The sequence below is a fragment of the Pyrus communis genome, chromosome 8 (assembly GCF_041283825.1).
Source record: "Pyrus communis isolate YQ-2024b chromosome 8, ASM4128382v1, whole genome shotgun sequence".
Taxonomy (NCBI): domain Eukaryota; kingdom Viridiplantae; phylum Streptophyta; class Magnoliopsida; order Rosales; family Rosaceae; genus Pyrus; species Pyrus communis.
The window spans coordinates 508,999-525,576 of record NC_142572.1 but is presented as its reverse complement, the minus strand read 5'-3'; the positions used below and the strand labels follow the sequence as shown (position 1 = coordinate 525,576).

At 37.9% G+C, this 16,578-nt stretch overlaps 4 protein-coding genes across 6 annotated transcripts; 1 reads left to right on the top strand and 3 right to left on the bottom strand.

The window, feature by feature from the left end:
- Positions 1 to 826: 826 nt before the first annotated feature.
- LOC137717445 (uncharacterized) lies at positions 827 to 3,033 on the top strand. The gene is made up of 5 exons (XM_088698451.1): positions 827 to 1,020; positions 1,389 to 1,474; positions 1,571 to 1,635; positions 1,911 to 1,993; positions 2,686 to 3,033. Exons 1-5 carry the CDS (start codon positions 940 to 942, stop codon positions 2,776 to 2,778), a joined length of 408 nt encoding a protein of 135 aa, XP_088554577.1. The 5' UTR covers positions 827 to 939; the 3' UTR covers positions 2,779 to 3,033.
- Positions 3,034 to 3,211: 178 nt separating this feature from the next.
- Positions 3,212 to 6,125, bottom strand: LOC137717444 (putative RNA-binding protein C1827.05c). 2 transcript variants are annotated; one of them, XM_068456821.2, is made up of 10 exons: positions 6,004 to 6,125; positions 5,437 to 5,593; positions 5,222 to 5,336; positions 5,036 to 5,091; positions 4,715 to 4,762; positions 4,532 to 4,629; positions 3,989 to 4,058; positions 3,759 to 3,869; positions 3,538 to 3,591; positions 3,212 to 3,459 (listed from the first exon to the last, which is right to left on the bottom strand). In XM_068456821.2, exons 2-10 carry the CDS (start codon positions 5,584 to 5,586, stop codon positions 3,445 to 3,447), a joined length of 717 nt encoding a protein of 238 aa, XP_068312922.2. In that variant the 5' UTR covers positions 5,587 to 5,593; positions 6,004 to 6,125; the 3' UTR covers positions 3,212 to 3,444. The 2 variants fall into 2 exon arrangements, with proteins under 2 accessions (XP_068312922.2, XP_068312923.2); XM_068456822.2 differs by having other exon boundaries at positions 5,437 to 5,590; positions 6,004 to 6,116.
- Positions 6,126 to 8,466: 2,341 nt separating this feature from the next.
- Positions 8,467 to 11,565, bottom strand: LOC137717897 (phosphoribosylamine--glycine ligase). 2 transcript variants are annotated; one of them, XM_068457398.2, is made up of 4 exons: positions 11,149 to 11,565; positions 10,586 to 10,962; positions 9,879 to 10,409; positions 8,467 to 9,008 (listed from the first exon to the last, which is right to left on the bottom strand). In XM_068457398.2, the coding sequence occupies exons 1-4, from the start codon at positions 11,369 to 11,371 to the stop codon at positions 8,586 to 8,588; spliced, it is 1,554 nt and encodes a 517-aa protein (XP_068313499.2). In that variant the 5' UTR covers positions 11,372 to 11,565; the 3' UTR covers positions 8,467 to 8,585. The 2 variants fall into 2 exon arrangements, with proteins under 2 accessions (XP_068313499.2, XP_068313500.2); XM_068457399.2 differs by having other exon boundaries at positions 10,586 to 10,956; positions 11,149 to 11,536.
- Positions 11,566 to 12,380: 815 nt separating this feature from the next.
- On the bottom strand, positions 12,381 to 15,108 carry LOC137718131 (bifunctional protein FolD 4, chloroplastic). Its single transcript, XM_068457635.2, has 5 exons — positions 14,802 to 15,108; positions 14,295 to 14,620; positions 13,489 to 13,725; positions 13,246 to 13,413; positions 12,381 to 12,983 (listed from the first exon to the last, which is right to left on the bottom strand). Exons 1-5 carry the CDS (start codon positions 14,989 to 14,991, stop codon positions 12,813 to 12,815), a joined length of 1,092 nt encoding a protein of 363 aa, XP_068313736.2. The 5' UTR covers positions 14,992 to 15,108; the 3' UTR covers positions 12,381 to 12,812.
- Positions 15,109 to 16,578: the final 1,470 nt, after the last annotated feature.

Here is a 16,578-nt window from a genome sequence, read left to right as displayed (position 1 = left end):
ATTAATTGTATTTATCTACCTGTACCATAGGATTTTTTTTATAATACTCTACCCATATTAGAGATTAATTGCATATGTATCATATGTTTTTTTGTTTGCAAATTAACTACATGCATCGCAGATTGATTGCATTGCCTACCTGCATCACAGATTAGTTGCATTATCTACCTACACCATAGTTTAATTAGATATTATTTAAATATATCTTCATGACATATTTTGTATTTATGTACCTATATGATAGGTTTTTTATTTTTGTAATCTACTTTTATCAAGAATGTATATCACAGTAGATTTTGTTGTTGATAAACATGCCATGAATTTTAATTTTAATTTTTTTCCTTGGATATTGAATAGATTAAAGGCTTTAATATTCAAAATTTGGATAAATCAAGAAATTTAAATATATTTTCATTTAGATTATAAAAGGGCAAAATAGACATAAAAAGATCAGTTGAACCTAAACTGATGAGGCACATGGAATTGGACTCAATTGGAAAGTAGCTCAATTTTTTGGACTCAGATCTAAATGCCCCATATTTTTAATTAATTCCATTGCGCCACGTGTCCTTACTTATTTAGAATCGTTGAAAATATTAAAATGTGCTGAAGATGACCTGATACATGCCAAATTCCCCTCACCCAACTACCGGCAACCCGGTGAGCTCCACTGAGACGACAACAGCTGCTAGATTTGAACGTACCATACATCTGACCCGTCAATTCTCGAGCGTGCATTGCACCTCATGCACCGCATCGCGTGCTATCCCTCCTCGTGCTTGCTACATTTGTACACCTTTTAGGCCAATTGGGCCTTTTCAGTCAAATTCTATTTAGCCCACATTTGGAGATTGGATTTGTGACAAATATACCCCGCCATTGGAGATGCCTTCATCGTCTCAGTGAGAGTCGTCGGAAGTCGGACTGAAAACAGAGCAGATGGCAACGACGGCGTGTTTCATCATCGTCAGCAGAAACGACATCCCTATTTACGAAGCTGAAGTCGGATCCGCCGCCAAAGTATCATTCTTTCTTTTTCTTCCCTTTCAATTTCTAATTCCAATTGCAATTTTGTTCTGATTTTCCATTGTTTGATCCAATTTCAATTAATTAAAATGGGTTTCTTCATTTCTTGGCAATCTCTCTGCATCTGCAATGCTCGCTTCAATTTTCTTTATTTTTTGTAATTTTTTTATTTATTTGATACTAGTGATGTTCTATTTTAAACTAATCTAAACTGCGGCGAGGGGGATTCGAACTCGGGTGCACAGCGAAGCACATACGCTCTAGGCAATGTAGTTAATAATTTGTAAATTCATCTAAATATTTATGTTTGTACGGCTAAATACTTGGATGGGTAATGGGTGTTGGTTTGACACTTGACACAGAGAGAAGATGCTGCACAGTTGCATCAGTTCATATTACATGCGGCTCTCGACATTGTTCAGGACCTTGCCTGGACTACCAGTGCCATGTGAGCCAGCCACTTTTTCTGTACCCTCCATGCCTTTCTTCTTCCCTTAACTTGTTTGCGCGTATATTATTGATCTTTGTAACATTCTTGGTGCAGGTACTTGAAAGCAATCGATCGCTTTAATGATTTGGTGGTTTCCGTCTATGTTACAGCTGGTCATATCCTTTGTATTTCCAACTCAAATATATGTTTCACCTTCACCTATCTTAGAATTGTATGTTTTCACGGATGCGTTATTTTCTGCGCCAGTTCTTTAGCAACTCCGTCGTTTTTCAAATCAAGAAAGTATCTTTAACTTCCGAACATTGCTGTTATTTGGATTTTTTCAACCTGATGGAAGGCTGAGTGAAAGGGCTTCCCGTGTTGTGCCTATGTTGTACTCTGTTAGGTGCTGTGCAGTTTCGAGTTTGACAGTTTCTTTAACTAGACATACATACACGACTTATGCTACTTCATGACTCTCGTAACGATGATGGAATCAAGAGCTTCTTCCAAGAGGTTCATGAGCTTTACATCAAAGTAAGTCACTACATACCATCACCCCTTTTATTTAAGCTCATTTTGACACTTCCGTAGGTTCTTGTTGGTTGATGTGTTCTCTGTGGATTCCCTGTGTCATCTACCCTGTATGCTTCTAATCTCGTAGTCTTGGGTGGCATGAGGTGAATAGAGGTGAACTATATATTTCTGCTATGCGTTCTGTAATTATGAAATGTAGTAGAAGGGCTAGCTCTCCTTAGAAAGTACGTAGTTACATTGCCTACACATGTTTCATTTAGAAGTGCTCATGGTCAGTTGTTAGTGCCTAGGAAACCTTTTGACTGCGACACATATTCTCGTTACTGTTCCGAGTATCCTCTGATACCAGCAAATAGAGCCACATTTTTTAAAATGAAACTCCTTGTGAGGAAGATCATCTGGTGGTATCTTGGATGAATAGTAATCGAAGTTAGAGAGTCGAAACTCACTGGCAATATCACTGAATAAAGGATATGCAAAAAGAAAATATGTAAATACAGAGTTTTTGTCTTTCCTTTTATTCTTGCGAATCCAAACAACGATACTAGTTTATGTCAGTTCATGAAATCTTAGAGTTTTGTCGAAACACTCTTGATTACTTCATTACGCAGTCTCCATTTCGCAATGTAAACTTCCGTTTCATAACAGAAAGGCATTGATCATTGACTCACAAGATGTTTGTGGATTTGCAGACTCTTCTCAATCCTCTCTACCTGCCTGGTTCACGAATTGCGTCATCACATTTTGATACAAAAGTTCGTGCTCTTGCACGAAAATATCTGTAGGGGCAACGTATGCTGTGGGTACGCAAGCTATCGACATTTCGCAATGAGGTGCACAGCTTCTGCAACTCGGGGGTTTCGAAGCCTTTCCTTTTTGTTTTTTTTTTCATGATTTTAGTTCAAGACTGTTACGTATCATACCACGTGTTATTTGCGATATTTGGATTAAGTCGATCAACATTTCAATGCTAAGGGAGAAGTGCATTAAAGAGAACATTTTAAGTATTAAAACATCCAAGGAAGCAAATCTTAAATTCACTGTCTCCCTGTGTTTTTCTTCCTAAGATTTTGGGTCCGCAGCTGCACATAAACACACGCACATACAAGCGATCCATGTGTCTATTTTCCGCTGCGACAACAGAAAGTAGCAGTAGCTACTAGGCCAGAGGGAGGACTTTCGCGAATCATAAACACTTCTAACTACGTAATGCCTAAATCAGAGGAGAAAAACTTGACAATTGACTTTGAAACTGAAGATGTTACCATAAACTTGTCGATAAAAAAATGCACGATTACAATACATGAAGAGTGATGAAAAGGTCATGCGAAAAACTACGTTATATTTGTAAAATCTTACAAATAAGATTCAAAACCCAAGACCAATTCTGATATCCAAAACTGTCTCTTTCCCGGTTTTAGGGGTGGACCAAGACGAGAGCGTGTGCTTCATCATTTAGAAACAACCTGCCATAGAAGAGACGAGATGAGATGACAACATATGTTTTATCTTCCAGAAAATGGTACAAAGAGAACATGACATACCTTCTTTCGGTCGGTCTTCCTTTTCTTTGGAGCAGGCTCCTCACTACTACCCACCTGCCAGGAACCGAAAACATGTGCAATATTAATAACTAAATCAACCACAAAGAAATGCAGGCACGATGAAATGTCAGGTACCATCATGAAGAAAACAAAAAACAATTACGAACAACCTTCTAACAGTGAAAAGAATATATACAACCGTAAGTAGGACCAGTTCTTACAATTTCTGGGCATTTATAATCAATACCAGCAGCCTCAATTTTCTTTTGACGCTTCAGATCTCTCTTCACAATCTTCCCCATTAACTTCTTGTGCTCTTCCGCTGTTCTTTCCTGAAAAATCACCACCCAACAAGGAAAAGGTTAATAAGTTGAAACTCCTTGCAGGTTTGTTGTGCAATGTCAAATGGGAGAACTTGCTAGAAGTTGCTTTTCATGTTTTCAGGGAATACCTTGTCTTGTCTCTTCCGCTCAATTTGAACCCAGTTCACGGGTCTGACTCGGTAGTTGAAACCTTTCCATCTAAAGTTAAACAAGACACAAATAGTGAGCATTTACAGCAACAAAAGCTATCAGTAATGGGGAACGCAAGAAATTCTCAACCCAGCAACCAACGTACAATTGAACCACTGATCCTTGGCCCTACCTTTTCCCTCCGATAGTTTGATGAATGATCTATTTTTCAAAACATTGAATTTAAACCCTGAAAACTTTTTCCTACAATAAAAGTCCCCCTTAACTTTGCTCGCATCTTTTCCCTCCATTCCTATTTATAGTTTTTCACTGTTCTCAGTTTCAAGTGATGCAGAAAACTGAATGTGAAATGATTACCACTCGGGACTCAAAGCACACAGATGAACCAAGTCGTATGATAAATCTTTTAAAGAACCATTGAACAGCTTAACCACATTAACCAGATTTACTATAAACAAAACTATCTTTGATGCCAAACTAACTCTCATATTATAATAAAAGATAAACAAATAATTACTTACAATTTCGGGTGAACTTTCTGCGGAGGAATAAGATGGACTTGCAACACGTGTTCGAACAACAAATAGTTATGCATAGTGTCAGCTACAACTTTCGCCACCTGCAAACAAGGTAGTGTTAGCAACGCTAAAAAAAAGGAAATGTTCGGGAGTTTAGATAATAAGTTCTAAGAAATTGAATACAACCTGAGGGTCTTCAAACTCAATGAAGCCAAAATGCTTTGATTTCCCTGTCTATTGAACATAAGATGAAAGAAAAAAAGAGTTAAAAAATGTCAAAAACATAATAATTCCTGTAACTATGATACCGCATACTAAATGAAAGGGATCTTTTATCTGCAAATATTCACAAGTCACGGAGGAAAGAAGGTGTTGTAGAATTACGTTCAAGAGTGATAAACATTATACTTATCTTCAGTTACAAGGAGCTAAAGATGTTTCAATTGGGAACTTAAAAAATAGGGAAAACATATATATAGTAGCATAGCTGTGGTCCAGCAGCCTAACCTTTTTGTTACGCGCAATTCTTAATCTCTTAATCGAACCAAATTGCCCAAAAAATCCTGTGAAAAACATCCAATCAGCAGTTTTAGCAGGTATACAATTACAAACATAGCAATAACCTTGAGCACATATTACAAAACATTTGTACTTCATTCAAATACATCACATTTGACAATCTCTATTGCACACCTTCCATTTCTTTCTCATAGAAGCCATGAGGTATCCGACCAATGTATAAAACAGTAGCAACATCCTCCGTGGGCTTTTCTTGGGGGAGTTTCCGCGCTGGACCGCCTTCTAATGGCTTAACACATAAATTCACCACCAAAACAATAAATAACACAACCACAAGAGAAAGGGAAAATAAACAAATACATAATAAATAGGATTAAACTAAGCATTACCAAGAAATCAGCAGCGGTAGAAGCAGGGACAATTGCAGAAGCAGGAGCAGCAGAAGCAGCAGCTTCTTTATTTTTGTGAGAAGAAGCTGATAATTGAGCAGAGGCTTTGCTCAATTGCTTTTTCATCGCCTTTTTCGCTTTGGCCCCCATCTCCCTGCTGCGAATACGCAATAATTTGTTACTATTCTCAAATGAAATGAAATGAAATAATTTGGACAAAATTAATATACCAACTACAAGAAAATTGACAACATTTACATGAGTGCTGCAGAGCACGAAAAAATTCCCAAACAACCTCACGCAATCAAAATCCAATGAATCTAAACGAGCTCCAATTTCTTTTTAACTCGAATTTTCCCACCGATTTTCTCAGCAAACAAACAGAAATTTAGGATTCACGAGAGAGCAAGCAAACGTCATAACTTGAAGGAATCCGGGATTACCATTCCGTGATAACAAGTAAAGCACAAAACATAACAAAAATCACCGCTAATTACATATATATATATATATATGTGCAGACAGAGAGAGAGAGAGAGAGAGAGAGAGAGAGAGAATAGGGTGTACCTTTACTTGGAGAAAATAGAGCTAGGGTTTTTCTGTGTAAAGAAGAAGACTGGGAGTCTGAAAGTGGAAGAGGAGGAGAAGGACAGAGGCGGGTTTTAGGTTAAGGTTTTTCTGTTTTATTTTTTTGGTGGACTTCGTTTTCTCAAAGGCCTTGGGCTTGGTCTTGGGCTTGGGTTTCGGCTCGGGCTTAGGTCATGTTTAAGCAAAACTGTGATTCAAACTTAATGTCTTAATTTTGAACCTTCGTGACATTTTTTTCTCTATGGGCAGTAGTACAATTTTCTTTTAGTTTTGACCCTCATGTCATGAATGTTAATGAGATAGAGGAAGGGCTCTCCGCCAATATCATGGCGGTAGAATGTTCCTGGCCAAGTTCTCTTCCATTGGCAGTCACCCCGAATATTATTACTCACCATCTCATTGATTACCGTTAGATAAGTTTGATCTTCTACATAAATTTTGAAATTTAAACTCATCTAACGATAATCAAGAGGAGCAAAAATGCACTCCCCCATTTAAGATAAATGCAGCGGGAGCAACCAACTCCAATAAGAACAAATGCATGAAATCCACCAAAGCAATGTGCCGTCCATTGCATTAAAGCTCCACCCTATCTCTTCATCCTTTCATATTCTAAAGGTGCCGGTCCAGTTAACCAAGTGCCCTATATAGGATTAGGGTCATTTACTCTTGCTTGCTCGATCATTTCGCTTCTAGGTTCCAAATGACGAAACGAAAGCGTGGGTTGGTGATGGCGGACCGGATCAGCGACTCGCCAGATGAAGTTCTTGTTAGCATAGTGTCTCTCTTGCCGCTAAGAGAAGCAGCAGCTACCCGTATCCTCTCTACGCAATGGAGGTATGCATGGACATCTACTCGGACTCTTGATTTTGATGTTGATCCTATGGCGCGTTTACGTAACAGTAATGAAAATATGAGGGATTGAATTGAGAAATAATTGAATTGAGGAGGAATTGGAACGAGGAGAAGTTAGAATCGGATTCCTGTTGAAGTTGTTTACTTAAATGTTCTGGAATCGGAATAGAATTCCATAAAGCTGTTTACTAATTCAGCAGAATCGGAATATAAACTAATATGATTACTAAAATGCCTTTGTCCCAAATCAAATATTTTATATACTTTAATGGGTTTATAAAGGATAGTCTTGGAAATAAAAAAAGTAAATGAGGGCATAAAAGGAACAAAAATGTCATTTCGATTGCCCAAACAATCAGGAATTGGATTACCACCTATATCTAGGGAATCCAATTCCACCAATACAAGGAATTGAATTCCAAAATTTGTGTGGGCCTCACTGCTTTTTTGATTCCTCCATGTTTAGTAAACACCGAAGTACTCCGTAATCAGAATTTAATTCTACATTCTCATTCCGATTATAGATACGTAAACACACACCTAAAGTTCTGAAAAGGGAAAGGTACGTCAGGTGGGTGGATACTACTGTGGAACAACACCGAGGCTTGAGTATCGAACAATTTAGGGTTAATTTTAACCTAAATGGAAGATTTTCAAGTTCCATTGATAAATGGACTCGATTTGCAATGAAAAAAAGAGTTCAAATTCTTGAGTTTAAGCTCTCAAAAGTATATCCGCGGGGCATATGATGGTTCTGTGCATGTACCATGCTATACTTTTTCTCCCCGCCAACTTTTCGGTGGTATTCCTAGCCTACAACCTTGCATCGACGTTGGCTCCAACTTCCTCAGAGCTGTAAAGCTCAAAAATGTTCGTCTTGCTGGTGGAGGTCTCGAGTACTTTTTGTGTAACTGTCCAGCTCTCGAACGATTGGCAATATATGATATTCCAGATTTGCTTATACTGAGAGTTGTTGGTCTGTCAATTTCCATTGAAGTACTTGGTGATAAAAGATTGTGACAATATCGAAAGCATTGTGAGAAACGGGAAGAATTGGAAAGTGATCGTGCAAGGAAGGATCGTGCTACGAAAGAGCTGAAACAAATAGTGCCATCAACTGTAAAGGTGGTATGCTTGTAGGAAGCAAGAGCTGCGGTGCTCATATTATAAAGAATTTGTGTTGGTATTTGAATTTTAAGGTTGTCTGACCGTGGAGGCGAGCACAACAAACAGTTTTCCGTGGCTGGAACACAGATGCTACTTAACATATGAGGTTTTTAACGCTTTGAACAATTGAGGTTTTTAGTGCTTTGTTCCGTGACCGGAACAAATGCTTCACAAGTCTCTTGTGGAGCAATTAACTAATGCAAATGTACCTCTTAAAAGTCTACAAATTTTGAAAGACGTGAACATACCATAGGCATTGCTTCGAGAATTTCAATTGAAAGAAGAAAATAAGCTGTCTTTTTAATTTTAGAGTTTGATTAGGTAAGGACTTTTGGCTCAAGTGGTTAAAAACGTTTACTATAATCTCACATTCTCTGGTACCATAATCTCTGGTATCGGTTGTGCTAAAAAAAAAAAGACTTGTAACGCAAATACGCAAACATATATTAACCATGATGAACAGACAACTCCTTTAGCCAGTATTAACCTCCCATTTGAAAAGGAACACTCCAAATTCTCCCCCTTTCTAGTACAAATGTTTAACCTCCTGTCACAAATTGTTTCTGAGGAAGAGGGAGGGCTCTCCAGCCAATATCATGGCGGTAGAACCCTCCTGGCCAATTAACTTCTTCAACGCCTTGATATGCCCGATCGCGTGCCTCTTTGAGATCTATTCCCTTAGCGGTCACCCCAAGGACACGCCCTCCAGCAGCAATGAAATTGCCATCTGAATCCAGTGCAGTTCCCGCATGAAATACCTTAACAGATGGAGCAACAGCTTCTGCTTCATCAAGGTTCCGGATCACACTTCCCTTCTCATATGATCCCGGGTACCCCTTACTTGCCATTACCACCACCATGGCTGACCCAGCCGACCAGTTCAACGACACTTCGCTTAGCTGTCCTCTACAAGCTGCAAGTAGAACTTGTGCCAGATCAGACTCCAAGCGAACCATTAAAACCTGTTTATCATTAAAGCCAAACAAGCACCCAAAACTGTTGTTAACATTTTATTCAACACCAACATGATCTAAACAAGACACGACAAATCTCAATTTCCCTGCCTCAAATCAACTACTATACAAGATGCTGACCGCACAACATTAAGCTATGACATGAAAACCACAAAAAGTAACGGCCCCACTAAAGACGTCGAACAGAATTTATTCTAAGGTATGAGAACAGTGCAAAGAAATGCAACCATATGGTGTACATAACCCACATAACTCATGCCAAGTAGCACTGGGATAGCATAAAGATTAAGGGGAAAAAACAGCGGCTGAACAAGCAATTGAGGTATATAACCCAAACCAGTACCAGTACACTGAAGGTGGACATAAACAGGAAGAAAAAATAAGAACACAAAATCCATCAAAACTTCAAAAACCGCATCCAAATGAAATTGGCCTTTTGCAATCATAGTTTCCTGTCTCACTAAACTCATTTCAGTTAGTTCCATCTTTTTCCTTTTATAAGAATAATACATACTCCCATTCCCACACCAGCCTAACATTTATACTAAGAACAATTCAAATTTTCATCAAACTCATTCCACAGCCCATTCCTTCAATAAAAAGAAAAGTATTCGGAAAAGAACCGGAGACAGACGTAGATGACCTTTCAATTACTGAACCTAAATTGTTGGCTATAAAATTAGCAAAAAATTCTTGATAAAGACTTCACAAATGGTAAAAGGAACACGAGGTGCATTAAACAACGATTGTGTGAGAGTTCAAGTAAATCCTAATCCTCCGCATTTAAAATCAACGAATGAAACATATATATATATATATATATATATATAGGTATCTACTAGTGGTCTGTTTACTGACCTGACACTCTGGATCTCCAAAACGCACATTGTACTCTATCAGTTTAGGTAGGCCAGACTTCTTTTCGATCATGAGTCCAGCATATAAAACCCCAACAAACTTACAGCCCTCGGCTGACATGCCTTTCACTGTGGGGTAAATGATGGATTTCATGACTAAATCTTCAAGTTCTTTAGTTAGGATGGGAGCAGGTGAGTATGCACCCATTCCACCAGTATTTGGCCCTGTATCGCCATCCCCAACGCGTTTATGGTCCTGAGCAGATTCCAGAGGTATAGCATTCTCTCCATCCACCAGCGCAAAGAAAGATGCTTCTTCACCTTCCAGATATTCCTCAACAATGACACGACAACCTGCAGACCCAAAAGAACCTTTGACTAGCATTGCGTCAACAGCATCAAAAGCCTCATTCAAAGTCATAGCGACAATAACTCCTTTTCCAGCAGCCAATCCATCTGCTTTAACGACAACAGGCACCCCTTGCTCTTGTATATATTGCTTTGCAGCAGACGGGTCTGTAAACGTTTGATACTGCATCAATTAATCAATGCATTAGTTAACTTTTGTTTGTATGAAAGAAAAGGCAAATTCATTTTAACACGGCATTCGTTTTTCCCTATCGTTTTCTTGTTCTAATTACAATAATCAAGCAATATTTGAATTAACAACGCTCTTTCGTAACATAATATCAAACGTAATGAACAAACCTTAGCAGTAGGTATTCCGTACTTGTCGCACAAACTCTTCATGAAGTTCTTGGACCCTTCCAAAGCAGCAGCCTCAGATGAAGGGCCGAAAGCATGGATTCCAGCCTTGAGCAGATCATTCACGAGACCAGCAACAAGAGGGGCCTCAGGTCCGACAACGACAAGCCCCACACGCCATTTCTGGCAAAACGATATGACTGCCGAGCTATCAGAGATGTCGAGGTCAGAAATACAAGTGGCATCCCCGGAGCTGGATATTCCGGGATTGCCAGGAGCGCAAAAGACGGCGTCACAGGAAGGGGACCGCTTCAATGCGTAGCAAAGAGCGTGTTCCCTTCCCCCTCCACCAATCACCAAAACAACCACCCGCTCTTCTCCTGTAGTATCAACGATTCAACAAGCAAACGAAAAACTAAATCATCATACATATATACATTCATAATTCCTAAAAAATAAAACACCAAAAATCAGAGAAAATTAACCAAAAAATATGAAAACTTGAAGGAAATAAAATCAAATGAAGTAAAATTTAGAGGGGTATTTTTATTTTTTGCCAGAATTACCAGGAGCAACAGTAGTAGTTGATTGGGCGCGAAGGGAAATGGACGGCCGTGATTTGTCAGCACGACAGCTGAGAAGGTTGGAAGGGGGGCCGTTGGGATGGCGGTGAGAGCGGATGAGCTCCACAAAGGAGAGGAAAGGCTTCGGAGAGAAGCGGAGGAAGTGGGTGTCGTTGTTGAGCTTGAGAGAAACAGCTCCGGCGAGGTCCAGCGTCGCACAACCCATTATTTCCCACGAATCAGAGAATCTGTCTGGCTGTTTTCTCCTTTTTTGTTCCGAAAATGCCCCTGTATTACCCTGATCGGAGATTAAAGTTGGAAGGAAGAAGAGTAAAGGGAGAGGAAGACGAGCACGATGACGAATTGACGATGGGTTTTGGGGTTTTGAGGGTTTAAGACTTTAAGGCGCTCTAACTAATTAATATATATATATATATATATATATATATATATATTTTTTTTTTTTTAAATAAATGAGATTTTTATTTTCTGGTAGAATAAGTGAATAATTCGGTTAAGCAGTATTCTGCTTAGTTTAAATAATATTGTTGTATTAAAAAAATTGGTTTGTTAGAAAGTTATAAATAAAGGCATAGGGAAAGTTCAAATTTTTTTGTTGGGCATTAATAAATGCACCTTAAGACCATCTCTAACTTTTGGATTAAAACGTAAAATTTTTAGCCCAGAAAATTTAGGTTTTAGCACAAAAACAAATTTTCTGATCCAATCCTTCAGGCCTAAATTTTTTAGCTCGAGATTATTTAAGAATAATTTTAGGCTAATTTTTTCTCTTAAAGTAATTAAAAAAAAATTATGTACACTATCATAATTTAATTTTATAAACATTTTTATCTAAAAATATTTAAATTTCGATAAATATTGAAAAATCACTAAATTTAGGTGAATTTGAGTTAAATAATTTTTTTAATTATTTTAACAGGATTTAAACTTGGATCATTAGATCTTTTTTTACTTTTAGATTTAATTATATTCGATCTCAGCCATTGAATTCAATAAGTTTTGAAAGACATGCCCATGTGGATGGGATCTCGCTAGTGATGCCCACACCATTTTTCTGGGCTAAATTCTGGAGAGAAATTGACTTTTGTTTGGCTTTTAGCTTTTAACCCACACATTTAGCATGAGTCGGTTGGGTTTAGAGGAGGGAATAAAACCTAAAAAATAGCATTTAGCCCAATGTTGAGTTTGATCTAAAAACACTAATAATCATCATAGAGAAAAACTTCGGCAAGTGACTCCTTAAATTTACGATTAGATAGAAAAAAAATTGAAATAATCACAGATTTCGAAATTTAAGCCCATCTAGCGAAGATAAAAAAGTGATGCAGATCACCGTCACTTTTTACACGAAGATTGTAAACCTTATCTCTACTTTCTGTAGAGAGGACGCCTTCCAAGATTTTTCGTATCAGAGGTGAGTCTTGAAAATGGAGTCTCTGCTGCATAAACCTCCCTACCATAAATACATTAATATAGTCCGGCCCATAAGCTTTCGCTCGTTTGACCAATGCTCTCGATTTCAAATGGTGACAGCCGATAAGCACACAAAGAAAATGTTCCCGCGACAGAAAACAACAATTGCTTCAGATCTAGGTTAAGATGGCTTCTCCAACTGAAACGGGCTCATAACAGTAACTCTGAACGTCTCACCGGAAGTTGTGTATTCGTTTTGATGATGCAAGAGTGTTCGAGAGAAGCATTGCTATTGTCATTGGACCCACTCCCCCAGGAACTGGAGTTATTGCTGAAGCAATCTGGCTGGCCTCCTCATAACACACATCTCCGACCAGCCGGTAACCTCGAGGGCTCTTTTTATCCTATAAAAGAAATACACACAATGAGCTCAATACCTATGACCTTGAATCAGCGACAAACATCAACATGGCACGACAGAATCATCTAATCTCATTTTTTAAAAACACGGATTTTCAAAAACCGCTAACAACCAAGTCAGTGCTTCATTTTGTTCACAAATCTTGAAGAAAATCAGCCAAAAACATTGGAGTGAGAGAGAGATGCTGTGCTTAAGGAATAATTGGCAAAGCACGATAGAAAGGCGTATCAATGAGCCTTCCTCACCTCGACTGGATTGATTCCGACATCAATAATTACTGCACCAGGTTTGATCCAGCTACCCCTCACCATATTTGGTTGCCCTACAGCTGAGATTATAATATCCGCTTGTCTTGTGATCTCCTCAGGATTCTTGGTTCGGGAATGGACTATGCTGATTGTCGCATCTTCCCTCTATCAACATTTAGATATCAAGTTAGCCCAAGAAGATAAACAAATAACTTATCACTGAGGCAAATAAAATGTCACCTGCAGCAATAAAGCAGCTGGCATCCCAACAATATTACTCCGGCCAATTACAACAGCTCTCTTTCCCTTGATAGGGATGCCATACCTATGCAACAACTCTATGCATCCTTTTGGCGTGCAAGGAACAAACAAGGGGTCCCTACCACGCATGGCAAGACGGCCAATATTTAGCGGGTGAAACCCATCCACATCTTTCTCAATGCTAACGGAATTTAAGTTGTTTTGCTCGTTCATATGCTGGTAGCATACATATGAAAACAGTTAGATTCGGTTAGTCATAAATCATAGCTGAACAAATGCAGTTCTAATAATTTTAAAAATTCATCTACAGTTCCATGGTCACAAAAAGTGATAAAGAACACCACATACATCCAGTATGGCAAATCGCATGAATCTTAAACATGTTAGTGACGAAATGAGGACAAAGGAAGGCAAGATCCATGGGGCAACCAAACATGCCCTTATCCAAAAGCATGTATATGATGAAATCCTGAAGGAAACACTGAAAATAACAGGCCCTGAAACCGACTAAGCAAAACAACCTAGAGTTGCATCATATGGAACCAACAAAGTATCCATCGACAGCAGTTAACAGAGTCAATCATTCTCAAGAAACTAAAACACCCACCTACATGACCAGCAGTTCTTTTCTAAACGAGGATATTGGCGAAATCGAATAAACTAAGAGCTTGAAATTATGCAAAACTAGTGATTTGACTTCAAAACATTAGAATAACTTGTCATTTAGATTACGACAGCAACATGATTTCACAAATGGAAAGCAAAATTGGAATTTAGAAGCATACAGAAGGCAGGGGTAGCTGCACAAGGATGCCATGAACTGCAGGATCATCATTGAATCTGGCGACAGAGTTTAGCACTTCTCGTTCAGTTGAATCCTCAGGCAAGCGCACTTCGAAGGAATTAATCCCCACGGACTCACAAGCTTTCTTCTTGTTGCGGACATAGGTGGCAGAGTCCTTCCTGTCCCCAACAAGAATAACTGCCAAACCCGGAACAATGCCAATCGCATCCTTCATCTTTGACACTTCGGCATTGATCTCATCTCTGATTTGCTTCGCAACGCCTTTTCCATCGATCACTGCCGCTGATGCTTCAGTAGCCAACGAAGCTGCAAAATGGATCAATCAAAATTAAAGTAGTACAGAAAAATTCAAGAAATTCAGGAAATTGCTTTTATAATTTTGCAAAGGGGTTTATTCATAGCCCTTCACATGTTCGATGAAATGCGGCAGAAAACAAAACGCTCTCAAACTCTAATTTTCTCTGTAGGAGAGGGAAGAGAGGCCTACCTGTTGCTGATGGAGACGGCGAAGGAGAAGCAGACGAGGAGTCAAGGGAGAGGCGTCTGGGGGAGCTAGGGCTTATGAGGGGGCGCAGGAAAACGGCGCCGTGGTTGCGGTGGAAGAGGGGGTTCCGTCTGAATCGGAGGAGGCGAGGGGTGGTGGAGGAGGAACAGTCCGTGAATATCATCGACGCCATCGAATGTTTTATCAGACAACGACGAGAAGAAGATGGGAGTTTTCGGTACGTTATGATCAAACTTCAAAAAGCCCAAATCCTTTTGGGGTTTTGAAGAGATTAAGGGTGTATTGGGATTTTGCAGGATGTTAATTTTTTAGAGGTATTTAATTAAGGTTTTAAGTGATTTTCTGAAATTTAATATGTTAATTAAGATTTTAATATAGTTTATTAAAATTATTAGAAATGTATTCAATTAGTATTTTAAAGAAGTTTATAACATTTCAGATGTATTCAATTAGAATTTGAATTTAAAGAATTTGAAAAGATTGAGGAATTAGAAGGAATTTGAGAGATTTTGTGGTGTATTTTAAGCATCCACAAATCTCACCTCTCCCCATGAGATTTCGAGGGAATTGAATCAAAATTTTACATGGAGTTTCTACAAATCAGTTAAACTCCATAAAAATTTATGGATTTATGAATTTATTAAAATCTCTCAAAATCTCAATTGAATACACTTCCTAAATATGGACTCGTTTATATGTATTATAGGAGGTGTATTCAATTGGAAATTTGAGATATTTTAATGGATTTTTATGAAGTTTAACTGATTTGTAGAGATTTCATGTAAAATTTTAATTCAATTCCCTCGAAATCTCATGGGGAGATGTGAGATTTGTGGATGCTTAAAATACACTACAAAATCTCTCCAATTCTCTCCAATTCCCTCTAATTCCTCAACTTTTCCAAATTCTTTAAATTCTAATTCTAATTGAATACACCTGAAATGTTATAAACTTCTTTAAAATTCTAATTGAATACACCAAGATTTCTAAAGATTTTAATAAACTATCTTAAAATCTTGATTGAATACACATTGAATTTTAGAGAATAACTTAAAATCCTGATTGAATACCCCTAGATTCATTAAAAGAATTAAAATCCCTCAAAATCTCAATTGAATACACCCCCCTTAAAATGATTGAAAATGCTTTTAGAGAAAATATTTTTAAGTTCCAAAAGCATTTAAAGTGCTTTCTGTAAGAAGCACTAATTATGTGCTTCTTCCAGGAAGCACTTTAAATCATTTTTCAAGATTTACTTGAATTTTTACTAAGAATTGGTTCTAAAATATTTTCACCAAATATGTCTTCAGTTATTTTAAAAACACATCCAAACGAGCTCTATATTTACCAAATACAATTAAAGCTCTAATATTTTTAAGATGCTATTTTAAAAATTAAATTTAAGCAACTTAGCCGTTGTGTCAAAATTGCTATTCAAATTTAATAAGTTCAACCCCAAAAAAATAAAAATATAGGGTTATCTCTAACGCATCGAAATAGTACTTCAGTCGATTTGGTCTCGTGGATATCATTATTTTCACTCCATGATTCTTTTTATTATGATTTTCACTTTCACCATCTAACTCGGTTTTGTGTGCACAAAAATCAATTGTAACGTTTTACTTGCCACCAAAACAAGCAAAAGGTATTTTTATGTTATTTCCTCCTTTCTTTCGCCAGGTTCAAATACATGTAGTTTTCATCTTGCACTTGTAAACTGGGGTTAATAAAATCATTGCGTTCCTTTTGCAATTGCCAT

What these genes read in the sequence shown, in the direction of transcription:
- LOC137717445 (XM_088698451.1), top strand. Translation starts at nt 940, where the DNA reads ATGGCAACGACGGCGTGTTTCATCATCGTCAGCAGAAACGACATCCCT. An exon ending in GCCTGGACTACCAGTGCCAT is followed by an intron (nt 1,475 to 1,570) that starts GTGAGCCAGCCA and finishes TTCTTGGTGCAG; the next exon opens with GTACTTGAAAGCAATCGATC. An exon ending in TTCATGAGCTTTACATCAAA is followed by an intron (nt 1,994 to 2,685) that starts GTAAGTCACTAC and finishes GTGGATTTGCAG; the next exon opens with ACTCTTCTCAATCCTCTCTA.
- LOC137717444 (XM_068456821.2), bottom strand. Translation starts at nt 5,586, where the DNA reads ATGGGGGCCAAAGCGAAAAAGGCGATGAAAAAGCAATTGAGCAAAGCC. An exon ending in CTACCGCTGCTGATTTCTTG is followed by an intron (nt 5,337 to 5,436) that starts GTAATGCTTAGT and finishes TTATGTGTTAAG; the next exon opens with CCATTAGAAGGCGGTCCAGC. An exon ending in CTATGAGAAAGAAATGGAAG is followed by an intron (nt 5,092 to 5,221) that starts GTGTGCAATAGA and finishes TGTTTTTCACAG; the next exon opens with GATTTTTTGGGCAATTTGGT.
- LOC137717897 (XM_068457398.2), bottom strand. Translation starts at nt 11,371, where the DNA reads ATGGGTTGTGCGACGCTGGACCTCGCCGGAGCTGTTTCTCTCAAGCTC. An exon ending in AACTACTACTGTTGCTCCTG is followed by an intron (nt 10,963 to 11,148) that starts GTAATTCTGGCA and finishes TTGATACTACAG; the next exon opens with GAGAAGAGCGGGTGGTTGTT. An exon ending in ACGGAATACCTACTGCTAAG is followed by an intron (nt 10,410 to 10,585) that starts GTTTGTTCATTA and finishes TAATTGATGCAG; the next exon opens with TATCAAACGTTTACAGACCC.
- LOC137718131 (XM_068457635.2), bottom strand. Translation starts at nt 14,991, where the DNA reads ATGGCGTCGATGATATTCACGGACTGTTCCTCCTCCACCACCCCTCGC. An exon ending in TGCAGCTACCCCTGCCTTCT is followed by an intron (nt 13,726 to 14,294) that starts GTATGCTTCTAA and finishes GTATGCTACCAG; the next exon opens with CATATGAACGAGCAAAACAA. An exon ending in TCGGAATCAATCCAGTCGAG is followed by an intron (nt 12,984 to 13,245) that starts GTGAGGAAGGCT and finishes TTTCTTTTATAG; the next exon opens with GATAAAAAGAGCCCTCGAGG.